We start from the raw sequence: 15,150 nt of genomic DNA on the forward strand, positions 1-15,150 counted from the left end.
AACTGCCTCTTACAACCACCAGGAATCTCGATCAGGCTACGAGGCAGAGCAGGCTGAGCTGTTCTCTCTGTTATCTAAGGGAGACAGGAGGAGGGTTAGGAAAAGCCACATGCACCACAGCCATTTTTACCTTGGAAATATTAGTAAAGAGAAAACTTTGAGAAAGTGACAAACGGGCCGTCTTTAAGCATGAAAAGTGAAGGGGAGAAGAAGGGAGGGGATCAGGTCGTTGTTAAAAAGTGCACTTTGGATCACAAACCAAGCGAAAGGAAAAGAAATCATCACACCAAGTAGTCCCACAACCCCAGACCAGCTTGATCCCACAGCCAGGAGGACTCTGAGGTACACAGTGACATCCCCAGTTATCTCCTGGTCCTCCTGGATGTGGGTCAAGACCCCAACAGTGAGGGCTGATGCAATGAAGTGCCCACCAGCAACCAAATCCCACAGTGCAAATTGGGAAGGAGGTATCTTCCATCTCCCCCAACCCCATACCGGTGGTGATGGGACATTGTGAGGGACCAGACGCACGCACGTACAACACAACTGCCTCCAAGAGAGGCAACAGCAGTGTGAGTGCCACCAAGCCTTTAGTTCGGGGTGTCTTCAAGGCTCCCTCAAAAGAAGGTTTTCAGTCCCACACTCCTAGGTGGAGGCAGGTTCCCAGCAGCTGGAGATTTTTAACCTGCTTCAGCAGAGCTTCTGGTCTAGGAATACCTGCTGCAGCCATCTCCCAAACTCAACTTCCGAGAGGATTTTCAGTGGCCCAGCCGGCACTGAGGCATGCAGTGCCTTTTATTACAAACATGGATGGGGGAAAAAGGTGGATGGAGGGACTGACAAAGAACCAAAATGCTTTCAAAGCAACCTGAGAAGACCAGGCGCTTCACCAGGGGCTTTTGTGCCCATGAGCAGCAAGGGAAAAAACAGACATGCAGGCCATGCCGAGCAACTCAACCTCTATGTGTGGCCGGGAGCACGAGCGAGATGATCTTCCCCAACTCAGCAGCCAGCAAGGCCAAGTCTGACCTTCCTAACTTCACTTTTCCCAAAAGCGTTTACTCTAGAAGGGGAAGAAACGCGAGGTTCACCAGCTGTGACGTGCAAGCAAGGCTGAGTTCTGGCCGGGTCTTTACAGCAAATCCCTCCATCTTCACAGCCCACAAAATGAACCAGGACATGGATGCACACAGCCCAATGCAAACTGCTCTGTCGAGGGCAAAAAGCCCCCTCAGCACTGCCCCAGCCTCAGCTCAGCCCCAAAGTCTTTGATAAAGACATTTAAGCACAATTCAATGCTGCTCTCAGTTCTGAAGTAGCACAAATTTAAGTCCAAAGTCTTCAAATTTACCCAGAAGCTGTCCTGTCCCTATTACACAAGGATCTAAAAGCACTGAGCCAAACAATCAAAGCCTTAATTATTCATAATTCGTGCATTAAATGCTCAAGACACCTTTTCTTAATAAAGGTAGAGGAGGACAATATCCTTGCATTTATAGGCAGACCATTCCCAAAATCCAGGTTTACAGAATTACACATGCCATGATCAGTCCAGCTCCAGAAAACACACTCCTGCTCCAGTGCAGGTGACAAAACCCTGTTGGCGACCGAGGGCAGAACCTTCTCAGATCTCACTGTGGTGCCATCACTCCCAGACACAGCTTGGAACCCTCAGGAAGGAGAGACCACCCAGGTCCATCACCTACAGTACAACGTGCTATCGCAGAGGAGAGAATTCCAGGAAAAAACAACAGCATCTCCCATCCCATGACCATCCAAGGAGGAGGCAGGGAATTTAGACATCATTAACAGAGGGCAAGTGATAGCTTGCTTCATTTCTCACCAAAATTGGGACATTTAACCAAGCCAGGATACTTAGGGGTGAGACAAAGCAGCATCCATAGCCTCCTCTTTACCTTTCCTAAAACATATACAAATGCCCCCGCCCCACACAGAGAAATATTAACTTCAGGAAGTCCACATCCCGGCCGGGGTTTCACAACAACAACAAAACAACCGGTGGGATGGCCAGAGACATGGCAAGGAGGGTGAAAGGGGGAAAATAAGACGCAAGAAGGTACTTACAGGCATGCCTTCCCTAGTAAAGGCTGCAGAGAGACAGAGAGAATGGAGAGAGAGGTGTCAGTAACACCGCGTGAGACCAGGCAGGAGACGCCTGACGGCAGCGAGGGGCACCCAAACAGCAAGAGCTTCCAAACCCAAAGCCAGGTTTTTATTGCCAAGAATCAACCAGCCCAAGCCAAGCCCTGACAGACCGAGATGCTCCAACTCGGCACTTGCTAGGATGGGAAGGCTCATGCAAAGCGGGCACCAAGGAGGTAGGAGGAGGCACAGCATCCTTCCTAACCTGCCCAGGACCTGGCTGAGGAGACGACATCAGACAACACAGAAAACACAAAGAGGAGCTGGGTGAGACTGCGAGATCCAACAGGCAGCTGGTGGGAAGGGCAGCATGGCGAAGGGGCTCATATACAATCTTTATATATATATATATATTTATATAGGCTGCTTCTCCAGTACCATCTCAGATCTTTAATGAGCAGAGAGAGGTGGAGTTTGTTCCTGGAGAAATGTGCAGCAAGCAAAATGTCTCTTTCTACACCCCTTCACAGCCATGTGAAAGAGGACACATGAGCATCACAGCAGGTACCCATGGGGTTCCACCCAGGGCTGCAGAAGGCAACCGGGTTCACCATGCCAAGAGGCTTCTATGCATTTTTGGTCCATTTTGCCTATTGCTCCAAGAAGGAGGAGACCTCTCCAGCCAAAGATGAGTCTTGGCATCTCCTTCTTGAGGCAAGACCAAAAACATTTGCTTTATCACAACATGGAGCCAAATGCATCCAAGGGGAAGGCATGAGCCCCCTGGTCCCGCCTGCCCTATAGATGTGGCTCCTCAGGAGGGTCCACAACACGATGCCAGATGGTGAAGGCAGCCTAGAGCTTTGGAGAGGTTTATGAGGCTCTCAAAACCCAAGAGAGGACAGCAACCCTTTGCTGGGTGCTCCCGAAACCAACCCCAGGCAGGGAGGAACAAGCAGCCATGAGAGAAAGATGCAACTCCAAGCACAGGTTGTGACAAGCGCAAGCTGTTCTCCAGCTTCAGGAGCGACAGGACAACAATAAAACAACAGGAATAACAACAAAACAAAAAAAACAAAAACAAAAAGAAAAAAAAAAGAAATAAAGGAAAAAAAGAAAAAAAAGAAGAGTTCAACTAACTTGTCCCGGCAGCTGCGTGGGCACTTCCTGAGGAACACAGCCTGGCAGGGCGGAAGAAACAGCCACATGCTCCTCAAAGCTGTTGATGCGAGGTTTTTTGGTGGGCTCTGGGCTTGCTAGAGGGGTAACGCTATTACGTCTCATGAGTGGGTTAGGTCCCTTCTTTGCTTCCTAAATTAAAAGTGAGACAAAGAAAAAAGAAAAAAAAAAGGTAAATAAAAAAATAAAATAAAAAAGGGAAGAAGGCGACAGTTATAAAGGGAAAAATAAAAAAAAAGCAGCAGGTTGTTTTGGTTGTTTTATTTTAAAGCGGCCTCTGCTTTTCCCCACAATTGCTGTCAACATGCAAAGGATGCACTGGAAGGCTCAGGACACCAAAAAAACCCCCACCCTTATGTAAAACATTTAAGAATGCAGCATGGTTTCCCAAGAAACAAAGGAAAACAATAAAAAAATCAAAGGTCCTGCACTTGGAAACGAGAGACTTTCTCCTCACCTGAGCCTCTGCTCTCAAAAAAAGTAAATATAAGATGGCTAAAAACCAACAAAACCCAAACAACAAACTAGTAGGAGCCAAAAGCCCATGACTTCACAGGACAAAGAGAGGTGCTCATCAGTCTTCCCCTCAAAGCCAGCCCCTCTGACCCAAGGCAGGGGTGTGAAAGCAAGAAGAGGGAAGAGGAGCCAGTGGGGGCTGACGAGGAAGATTTGGGAAGCTGGGGCTGAGCAGTCAGCGAGGGGCAGCACCACGGCCGAGCTCCCAGCTCACGCGAGGTGGGGTGCAGGGGCAGCACCTGCGCAGCCGAGCGGAGGGACCCAAGCGTTTCACACGAATCTCACCCTGTCCCACCTGCAGCGAGTGGGGTGAAGGAGGCCAGCGATGGCCACCATGGCAGGGTGGGAGCAGGGAAGGATGTGCTTCCCCCCACCCTAATGACCACAGGGAGGGAGAGGTGGCTCAGATGTCACCTTTGGGAAGCAAAAGAAAGGAGCTGTGGGCCAAAAGGTGATGGTTCTGACCATCCAACATTCAATTGGGCTCCACCACCACTAGAGCACAAATCGGAAAGGTCCTGGCAGTGGGACATGGGCACAGCCGGGGTCCCTGGGGTCCCCTTTGAGTGGTCGCCCAGTCCCAGCAGCGAGTTGGCATCCTCCTGCTCTGGCCAACGAGCTCCCAGTGGAGCACACGGCAGATGGACCTGACCTTACAGGAGTTTTCTTCCACAGGAGGGGTCTCCTCCCCTCAGCATCCCCAGCCCAACACCACCTTCTGCCCCCACCAAATAGAATGGCACTCCGGTAGCCTCATGGAGTTGTGGGCATGCCAAACAAACAACCCACAAAGACAGGAGATGCTGGGCAAAGTGTCGAGCCTGGGTTCTGCCAGAAAGTTGGGAGACCTGGGAGAAGTCACCTTCTCCCTCTGCGGCTCCGTTTGCCAATCAGGCAAGTGAAAGTCAAAGACCAGGGAGGAGCTTTCCCTGGACCAGCTTTAGTGTGGGCAAACACACTGGGAAGCAGTCCTTTTCCCATGGAAAACCCTTGACTGGCCACACCTTTGCAGAGCAAGAACCCATCTGATGCTCCAGCAGCACTTCCGAGCATCTAGCTGAGCAACCTCCCCATGCCCACCCCAGGCACCCTCGCCGCTGGCTGACCGTAGGGGAAAGGAGAGGGACATCAAGGGATGGCTCTGAGGAAAAGTAACACTCACCTCTGGCCGTTCCCTGTGGGTGTTGACGGCTTCAATGTTCAGCGAGATGGACTCCACCCGGCAGCCTGCAGAAGGAAGCACAAGGAGACGAGAGGCCATCAGCAAACCCGGTGGGCACAGGGATGCTGCCCCAAAGCCCTGCTCTTCCCCTAGAGGCAGCTTGGATTCAGGAGGACGTACAAGTCAAGCCACTTGGCACATTTAGTAGAAAGACTCCACTTACCATAGGCCACGGGGGTCAGCTTCAACACTGTGTGAAGGGGACACTTCAGGTAGGGCATTTCATCTGCGAAGAAGGCAAAGCAGGAGGGTTATCCCATCGCCTCTCCAAAAGCGGGCTTAGACATCTTCTACAACAGCTAAGGCCATCCCACACCAGAGATGCATGCTCTATACCCTCCATGGACCTGAACACATCCCTCAGCTCCTCAGAGCTCTGCCTGTCATCCCTTCTCCAGCAGGATCAATCCTCTTCCCAGGGACAGGGAGCTCACCTGCACTCTTGTCCAGAAAGTACGCCAGGAGACAGCGCATGACGGCCTGGTGACAGATCACAAGGACGTTCTCTTGTCTCTCCAGCTCCATGATGACGGGCTCCAGGCGCTGCACCAGATCTTGGTAGGACTGAGACAGAAGTCACATTAGACACGCTGTCATTTGGATGTCTCCAAAGATTTATTTTCCCAAAATGTCTATGGTCACAACTTGTAATTTGGGGATAAAATGCCCAATTCACAACCTAAAGTACCAGCCAGAGCTGCTGTCTGTTCCCACCTCAGCGTGGCACACCTCAAAAGCAGATCATGTTCCCTGTGCCAGGAGATATCAACCTGAACCCAAGAAGCAGAGATTATTTCTTTGGAAATGAAAAGGGAATTGGGGCAGTAAAACCCTTTAAGTGGATGTAATGGAGGAAATCTCCAGAGTCCCCTTCCTACTAATCTACTACCAAGTCCCATATTTGTTAAGTGATACAAAACAATATCTTCACATATCAAGATTTCACAAGATCTCAGTGAAAAAGGTTAATAGGAGTTCTGATCTTTCTTGATTCCAGTTTCTTGGAGGTCTTGCTGCTCCCCTGCTCTGACTGTAGAGGACAACATGAAGACAAGAAAACTGCATTTCAAGAGTCACATCTCGAGGTCTCCGTGCAGACCTACCTCCCCAGAAGGATAGCGGTAGTAATATTTATCCTGATCACGTAAAGCAAATTCCTCTGGATGCTGCTCCCTGATTTCTTCATATGTCATATCTTCACACACACCCTGCCAGAACAGGACATCCGTGAGTTTACCAGACATGCTTAAAAAGCATCAGCACACCCAACATGCAAAACTTTCTCCAAAGCAATTGTCTGTAACCCTCCGAGTGATCAGCTACAGTGCATTTCCAAATAAAATTGGTTTTAAGCTACTCACTCAAGCCACTCACTTGAAGCACCTGCACAAGGCAGAGCTAAGATCAGAAGCTGAGTTGTAAGTACTGCAACAGAACAAGTACCCTTTCCAAAAGAAGGAAAAAACTTCCCACAAAGGGTGACATTCAGGCAAAGGTGAAGAGGCTGGTGCCATCACCCTCTCCATCAAGCAGCAAACAGCATGATCCACCTGTTCCTACTACAACCAAGGATACTCACAGCATCGATTTCATTGAGTGCCTTCCACTGCTCGTAGGGCAGTTGGAGAGCTTCTGCCGTTTGGATTGTCCTCTTTAGTTGGCTGGTCCAAACTTTGAGGTCCTTCAGGTTCTGCTCCTCAACAAACTTGTTCAGTGCCAGTGCAAACTGCGAGACATGAAAGAGGTTGAATCCTGATCCACAGCTTCCCAATGGGTCTTCTTCCCCAATTCCCAGTAAATGTTGCTTTCTCCAGGACCTCTTTTGCCTTCCATAGGCAAATATATTAGCCTTCTGCTCTGAGGTCAAGAGCAGCCACACATGCACTGACCCCCAATAGCTATGAGGGACATGACAACAGAGAGAAAACAGCAACCATATGTCATCAGGGAACATGAGCAGCATCCAAGAAACAGCGCCACAACCTAGGTTCTCCCATAAAGCTATGGAAGATCCCTGGCCACCCTTAACCACGGCTTTATTTACTTGTCATAGAGGAAAATCAATGTATTCTGTAGCCCTTGATAACAGTCACACCTCAAAACGACTCCACTTGCACTTCAGAATAATCTGGCAAACCTAAATAGATACTAAATCTCGCTGAGGCACCATATTTGACCATGTCTTTGAAAAATCAAGTAGTGCGCAATCTGAAAGCGCCCTCAGAGTTGGCTATCTCTACCGAAGGGTGGCAGTAGTCCTTCTGCATCCACCCTGCCCATGCAAGGTCTGAACCAACGTGCTGAAGGTACTCATACCCTTCTCTCCTAGCGACTTCTGCACTCCAACCGCTTTTAACCCCTAATGACATGCAAGCCTACATGCAACATGAATGGCTGCAAAGTCTTGCTTTGAGACCATGTCAAAGCCCAAATCAACCAGCCCTACAGATGGACCCTCTGAGCACCCCAGATGTCATCAAGTACTCACTTAACTCAATGCATGGTATCTACTACAGCCAAACCTTTCCTAGAAGCCACAGAGGAATATTCCCTTCTCCCTTACCTTCTTGCCCCTGTTGGAGAGGCCCGAGTCACCTCCAATCTTCCCTTTGAGGTTGAACTCGCTCTCGCCGTGCCGACAGAGATAAATGGTGCGGGGCTGGACATGGATGTTCATCAGGTAGTAAACAATCCTGCTCTGGATGTGATCCTGAACCCTGTTGACCAGGAACCGCCGGCCAACATCGATGACTTTGATAAGAGAAAGCTCCCTAGGAAAGGCACAGCAAGGATGAAGAGGGGTCATCAGCAAAGAAAGAAGCAGGAAATAAAATTTAAAAAAAAGCCACAAACCACTGCCTTGTGAGGTATCTCAGTCAACATAATCACCCAGCTAAAAGGATTTGCTGCAGGCTATTTTCAACAAGAAGCCAACAGGTAACGTTGGCGATTCATGCAGAGCTAAGTAACACCAGTGTAATCTCCATTCTTCCTCACAGCAGTAAGAGGATTAAAGCAAGACGAGCAGGGAGCATGTTCCTCCCCAGGAAAGGGCTCAGCAGGACCAGGATTATCCATGCAGGGCACGCAGACGTGTTTGTGAGCAATGGAAAGGCTGGGAGGTGCTTGCATGGTCTTGCAGGACAGCAAAGGTCTTCTCAGGGCACACAGCTAGGTGGAAACCACAGGGCTTGCTCAACCTTGTGGTCCGAGCCTGTTTAAGCAGACCCTTCCTTTAACTGAAAAAAGCATCTCAAAAACACTCAAACCAAACTGCTTTTCCAAAAAACTGTATTTAGACCTCCAAACCCATCATATCTGAGCCCAGATGAGCCTGGGGAGGTTTCAGTGCCGGGCTACCCAGCACAGGGTTGGGGAAAACCAGCATTTTTAAGGAAGAAGCTGAACTCACGATGAGGCTTGGCCATACATTATTCTAGCACAGTCACATATTAGAAGACAAAAGTGAAATACAGCTCCACACTCCTCTCCTGGGAGTAGAAAGACATTAAAGCCAATTCAGCAATGAGCAAAATCTGTTACCGGTCATAGTCATCCGGGTCGAGTGGCTGGTAGCTGGCTTGGTAACAGTTGATCCTCTTCATGAAGTCCTCCATGGCATCGGTTGAATTACAGTCCCGGTAATCAGGGCTGGACAATTTTACTTCCTGCAACAGGGAAAACACGCCACAAGGAGAGGTTGAGAAGCTTTCTAAGCCAGACCATGCTAATTTCAAATTTCAAAGTCACGCCAAGACCCAGCTATCGGCTGAGTCGCTTTACAGCCATCACTTACGAGAATACAGAAAGGCAGCAAATAGACCCAAAAACTAAGCACAAGGTGGGAAAATCTGATACGAACCAGATTTCTTGACCACAACAGATGCATACCAGTCTGCTCTCCTGCCCCGCTGGGGTAGAACTTCACCACTCAACACTATGCACATCCCTGCCCATGCCAAGGGGGGGTTGGAACTAGGTGATCCTTAAGGTGCCTTCCAACCCAAACCGTTCCGATTCTAAAATTGCTCTTTCTTAATGGCTAAAGAAGAGCATCAGGTTTAAGTGGTTCAAGCTGACAAGATGCTTGTCCTAGGCCTTTTGAGAGAATAAAGCTCCCAAGAGATAGAGGTCAACTTGGCTGTCCACCACCTCAGGGAGCAGGATAACAACATTCAGCCCCTTTCTGTGCATTATTTGCTTCAAGCTACTGGGCTGAAAGATGCTAGGGAAGGGCAATGTGGATATCCAGAGCACTCATGGACTAAGTTCTCCCTGAACTACTCAACCAGGCTATTTTTCCTGAAGATTTGGGTTTCAGAAACAATGTTACACATGAGTAACTTGAGAAGCAATCCCAAAACCAATGGGATAACACAACCAAGCGACGTGTGCCACAGCATCCCATGCTCACGGGCTATTTTCCACGCTGATCCCAGCACTAAGAGCACCATTGATCTGCAACACCTCGAGGTGCAAAACAAAACAACAAACAAACCTATGCTCAGCTAGTAGCTCGTGCTCTCCCCCTTCAAGCATGAGTTTCCAAAAGTAAGAGATTAAAACCTCCAAAAAACCCCAGCTTCACGATGTGGGGGGAAAATCAAAAGTAGAGCAAACTGACTATTTTGTTAGCGTTATGGCTGTGTGCGACCTTGCAGAAATGTGGTCACTGGCCTTGGGACAACAGAAGCAAAAGTCACACTCTAGACCTTACCCCAGCACCCTTTGGGAGCCCGCCCCAGGGGCAGAATAAAACCCTTCTTGCAGACTTTGGGTACCCTGTGACACATTCTCAGACATAAAATTGTTCGCTAAGTTTAGATGTACAACTGGAGATAAGGCTGAAGCAGAGCCCAGTGAAGGAACAGACACCCACTCGGGTTTATCATGCCTAGGCAGATCAGTTAACATCTGCCTGTCCTAGCCAAGCCTAACAGGCAGAAGTTCTTCTGCTGGTCAGAAATACAATATTCAGAATTTCCCAAAGGAGCCAGGAAGCAATGTTTTATGTTGTTCTCCCAGCCAAGACTTCAGCTAGTGGCAACAAACCTCTAAGCTGAGCTGCTATTCCTCTCAAAGCAGATCCCAGTAGATTTTGGGAAGCTGTATGTGGCTGAAAACACCATGCCTGACTGCTCTCCAGTGAGATTTAAACCCCCAATCACACCCATCACTCCCAAGAATTAGGACTTTGGAGGACAGGGGTCACCAAAGCATCCTGAATACATCTGCCTCCTTGGTATGAGGCTAGACATCACCAGAAAGGCAGAGAGAGTGGAAGGGAACCAGGGAAACGCTACCACAACTTTTATTTCCATTACTTCCAGGTGGTTCTAGGAGCTTTTGTCTCCCAGGACCTTTCTCATCACAGGACAAATAGATTATAAAAAAATAAAAGCCTCCTAATCCTCTGGCAAGATGTTCAAGTAAGAAACTGGCTGGGTGCAGGTGGGAAACCCCTACACAAGGGAAAACAAAAGCAAGACACTTCCATGCTTACCATAACATTGGTAGCAACTACTGTGGGGTCATTGCAGACAGATTCAATGAAGAACACCTGTGAAGCAAAAAAAAAAGCTCATCTGAAAGCCAGGTCTGCAACATTCAGGCAGCGACTCCCTCAACCTAATTTCCTCCCTGCTCCACAAGAGAGTTCTTCCTCTGCCCCACTCCCATCCTTTCCTCCTCCAGGTCTCAGTAATGGGAACAAAGGAAGAGTTTCTTGGTTTTAACCAAACCCAGCAGTAAAATCTCCCTTACACAGGAGCACCGTGAGAACAATACATTAGTGAAAGAAGACACACCGACAGCACTCCAACATGGATGGTGCAATACAGGCAACAACTCAATGGTACCAACCTTGAACCCATTCTCTTTGGCAAAGTTTAGGATCATCCCTCTCCTTTCCCTCGTAGTATTGGTGGCATCAAAAACCTTTAAAAGCAAAGGTTTCCATTAGCAGCGAGAGTGCCCAGTTTAATACTGAGCCCTTTCTCAGAGAAGAAACTACAGAGTGAACAGGGCACAGCGCCTTCAGGACAACAGCTGCTGCCAAACCCCATGAAGCACATCTCCAAGCTTACCGCAATCTGGCCAGCCTCTTCTGTCAGGTACAGCTTGACATCCCTCAAGGCAGCCAGGGCACATTGCCTGCAAAAGAAGAGAGACATACGTGGTCCTGATGTCCTCAAGAGATGCTTCTGGCAGCCAAGGCACAGACCTCCACAAAGGTAGGCAGGCTTTGTGGCTCCTCCTCACCACCTCCCTCCCCTCCCAGGGAGATTTAGGAAAGACACCCTCAGTCTGCCAAAAATACAAGAGCCACATGTACCAAGCAGAGGCAACGGTAGATGAAAAATCATAGGACGGTTTGGAAGGGACCATAAAGATCACCTTGTTCCAATCCCCCTGCCATGGGCACGGACACCTCCCGGTAGATCAGCTTGCTCAAAATCTCTTCCATCCTGGCCTTGAACACTTCCAGGGAGGAGGCAGCCCCAACTTCCCTGGGCAACCTTTTCCAGTGTCTCACCACCCTCACACTAAAGAACATCTTCCTTCTTCTTCTACCCTGCTGCAGCTTAAAGCCATTGCCCCTCATCAAACCCGACAGCAGACCTCACACACTACATCATCGAGCCTGAAGGCAAATTTAGGATACCACTGACGGAGGTGGGTGACCCTGAAGCTACCAAGCCCATACAGCTTCAGTTTTCAGCTCTCAGCACTCAGCTCAGACCTTCGTTGGGCAGGCAGGGAAAACTCAAGCTAGAGCCCAGCTTTTCCTTTCCTCCCCGCCCCAAACAAGCTGGGTAACCATGCTGCCAGCCAGGGGCTTCAATACCCACTTGGGATCCAGGCCCGAGCATGGACATGGTGCCCATATTTACCTCCTGACTTTCATGGCCTCCTCATTGTCGGGGCGGAAGAAGTCGTAGGAGCTGTAATGCTTCACCGCCTCGCGGCGATACTCCCCCACGTTGAAAACTGTGGATAAAGCCAAAGACGATCAAAACCAGACACAGGCATCAGCCCAGCTCAACTCAGTTGTGCAGCTTCTACGGATAATGCTTTCTAGCTACAGGCTGAGAAGTGACATCCCTAGAGCAAGAGGCTGAGGGACATCCCTTGGTCTTCAAAGGGAAGGAGAACTTGGGCTGCAGCAGAAGCAACGGGAGGACGTGGATATTTGGCCGATGGGATCCCACCACCTCCCACTACCCAAGGCACTGAGCTCCTAGAACAATTCCTGAGGACCAGACCTCATGTTTTACCCTGGCAGCCAGTGAAAGCCTCACCTTTTGTCGGGACACCAATCCAGTTGAGGTAGCGAGTCAGCTTCTTGGAGATGTAGGTCTTCCCACGGGCAGGGAGGCCAACCATCACTATCACAGTCGGGGAATTGGCAAGCTGCGGCCCACAGGCTACGAGAAGAACACAAGCAGCCATTAATCTTCCAGCTCATTTTGTATCAGCCCTACACGGCACTTGAGCCCAGCTTTCCCCCAGGCAGCTAGAGGAAACCCAAAGCCTCTGCTTCTCGTGCACCATCACCTCTGCAGTAACTTCTCTCATGAGCATAGGAGCAGGAGAATCCACTGGCTCATTTTTGCAAGGGGATTTGCCGAATGAGCATGTGGGGCATGGTGGACGTCTCCATGGCTGCCCACCACTGAGACACAACTGCCCCAGCTAAGTCACACTGACCCAGATTCCCCCTGGTGCCACCCAAACCAGGGAACAGGAGTCACCAGCTGACAGGCATGGCAAGGAGAACATCCTGATGGTTGCAAAGCAGGCAAGGACTTAGTAGTTGCCCTGGGCTCCCTGCAGAACCTTCATGCCTCAGTTTCCCCATTTGCAAGAAAAAACAGAAATCAAAGGAAACACCACCTCCTGTTCCTATGGTTTGGCTAATTCTGTGAAAAGCTAGAAAACAGCCAAGGATTTTGGTCCAGCCCTCACAGCAGACATGACTGCTGTGCCAGGACACCAGGTCTGCACCGAGATCTTCACCCACATCTCACCCACGGAGAGCACCTTCCAAAAAAATAGCTTTTAGCTGATACACACGGAAATGCAATGAACTGGTTTTTTCTGAAGACAAGCAGAACAATGAGGACTAAAAAACCACTGGCGTTTAAAAGCAGATATTTAAGTGACTTACTCCTTTTTCATAAACAGTTTTCAGCTGTTTTTTTTTTCTTTCCATCTGTCAAACAGCTGGAAATAAATCCAGAGGCATCACTTAGTGATGACTTGGCAAGTGAAGAGAAAATCCTCTCCAACTCACCCAAACGGCACAGCCAAAACGCAGACAAATCAGCTGCCAGGCTTCCCAGGTGAAATAGCTTCTCCCTGCACAAATACTTCAGAAAATAAGTTCCTGGTTCCATTTGCAGGAAATTGCTGAGGTTGCAGAAATAAGAATGCAGTTGGGGTATTCTTTTAGCTCTTCCAGTCTGGACTATCTGGACCACTAGCCCATGGACCATGTAAGGAGAGAGCATCCCCGCTCCCATAGCAGCAGCATCCCTGTTACTCTCCAGGTTTGCCCTGCAGAACTTACTTCTCACGGGGTGCTGCAGACATGAAAGGCTAAGGCACAAAGCCAAATGCTTTAAATACGGGGGAAAGGAAGATCTTAACGATGCCTAATGGAATTTGGATTAGCCAGCCGCCTTTCATGCCTGACACACCAAGAGCCCCGATAGGCAAGACCCTCCGGGGGATTTCTCACTCACCCTTCAATCCACCCAAGGAGGCCAGAGACCTCACAGGAAAGGAATGCAGGGAGTGAGCGGCTGGTGGCAGAGCCATAAAAAAAATAAATAAATAAATAAAAGGCAGCTTAATTACGGTCTGGGTGGAGAGAGCTCTGCCTGCCCATCCAGGATGGAGACAGTGGGTTGGGGTAGAATTTACTCAGGGGGTATCTGGGAAGGGCAAACAAATGGAGAGGTATCCAGAAAGCATGCAAAGCACCACGTGGGATTTCCCTCACTTTCTAAGGAAAAAAAAAAATCTAATAGGTAAAGAAACTGAATTAAGGCCACAAGAAAGAGTTTAAGGTGCTGGTACCCAGAAGAGGAGAGAAGAGACATCCATCATCCACTTCTCTCACCACAGCAGATTCAGAAGGCAAGAGTTGAGATTTTCCTATTATTTTCTAAACATTCCACATTCCTCAGGCTGGAGCTGCCCTCACTTTCCCTCCCTTTGTGTGACCTGCATCCCTGATGCTGCGTTTCAAAAGCCCGGCCCAGCTCCCATTGATTTCAGCAGCAAGTGCTGATTTTGCATGCTGGGGTACACCAAGGGAGCCGTGCAACATACCCAGGAAAAAGGTATATATTCTTTTTCCTCTCTCACAATTTTACATCCTCAACCAAGCTATGGATGCAAGTCCCTTCTTCCTTACAAAAAGCCATCACATATTAAATAAAGGGAGGGAGGGTAAGGAAAAACAGTTGAATAAAGAAACTCCACCTTTCCCTCCCTGCCAGAGGACAAAGAGGCTCAAAGAGCAGAGCAAAGACGATTTGGGGCTATTAAAGTAATTGTGCTGAGAGGACAGGGACAATGCCAGCTACTGTTCATGTCCTCTTGGCTCCAGACAGCTGAGAACATCCCAGAGCTGGCACTGCCACCTCCGAATGGTGCTGGAGGAGCACCTGTACTTAAGTACACCTATACTTAAGGAATCTCCCCTCAATTCAGTTTGCTGCCAAAGGAAAGATCCGTGAAAAAGCATCTGTTAACGGATGTGGGAAGCACTTCCCAAAACACTAGGGCATCAGACATGCACCTTTTTATCAGGAACCTGAGCCCAAACGCTGCTCAACCACAAAAGGCTCCGGGACAACTTTGCATGAGGGATGTAACAGGAACCCGTGTTTTGCTCCCAGCGCTTCACAAAGACCCAATTCATCATTTCTTTTCACCAGGGCTAGAAAGCTATCAGGAATTTCAATGCATATTCATTACTTGTTATCTATCCAGGTAAGTCAAGGTCGGGGATGACTTTCAAAAGATTTAATCAGGAAGAGTAGCTCACTTGCACCTTCTATCCGATTTCAGGCATTTTTACTGTGTTCCCCGCTAGCTCTCACCACACATTAATCTCA

The 15,150-nt window shown here is 49.0% G+C and overlaps 1 protein-coding gene across 3 annotated transcripts in view; it reads right to left on the reverse strand.

The window, feature by feature from the left end:
- The window catches only part of PFKFB3 (6-phosphofructo-2-kinase/fructose-2,6-biphosphatase 3), a 13,524-nt gene extending 1,082 nt beyond the window's left edge, over positions 1-12,442 (reverse strand). Inside the window, exons 1-14 of one of the 3 annotated variants that reach the window (XM_009867657.1) lie at positions 12,322-12,442; positions 11,914-12,010; positions 11,107-11,173; positions 10,883-10,957; positions 10,524-10,580; positions 8,564-8,688; positions 7,584-7,791; positions 6,600-6,746; positions 6,124-6,228; positions 5,455-5,584; positions 5,184-5,246; positions 4,961-5,025; positions 3,244-3,414; positions 2,082-2,108 (exon numbers count right to left, since the gene is read on the reverse strand). In XM_009867657.1, the coding sequence (XP_009865959.1) occupies positions 2,082-2,108; positions 3,244-3,414; positions 4,961-5,025; positions 5,184-5,246; positions 5,455-5,584; positions 6,124-6,228; positions 6,600-6,746; positions 7,584-7,791; positions 8,564-8,688; positions 10,524-10,580; positions 10,883-10,957; positions 11,107-11,173; positions 11,914-12,010; positions 12,322-12,406 (1,422 nt within the window). In that variant the 5' untranslated portion in view covers positions 12,407-12,442. Of the gene's footprint in view, positions 1-2,081; positions 2,109-3,243; positions 3,415-4,887; positions 5,026-5,183; positions 5,247-5,454; positions 5,585-6,123; positions 6,229-6,599; positions 6,747-7,583; positions 7,792-8,563; positions 8,689-10,523; positions 10,581-10,882; positions 10,958-11,106; positions 11,174-11,913; positions 12,011-12,321 lie in introns of those variants that run through there. The other 2 variants (XM_009867655.1, XM_009867656.1) reach the window with 2 other exon arrangements.
- Between the last annotated feature and the right edge of the window lie 2,708 nt (positions 12,443-15,150).

Source organism: Apaloderma vittatum, unplaced genomic scaffold (genome assembly GCF_000703405.1).
Source record: "Apaloderma vittatum isolate BGI_N311 unplaced genomic scaffold, ASM70340v1 scaffold26314, whole genome shotgun sequence".
In the NCBI taxonomy this organism is placed as follows: domain Eukaryota; kingdom Metazoa; phylum Chordata; class Aves; order Trogoniformes; family Trogonidae; genus Apaloderma; species Apaloderma vittatum.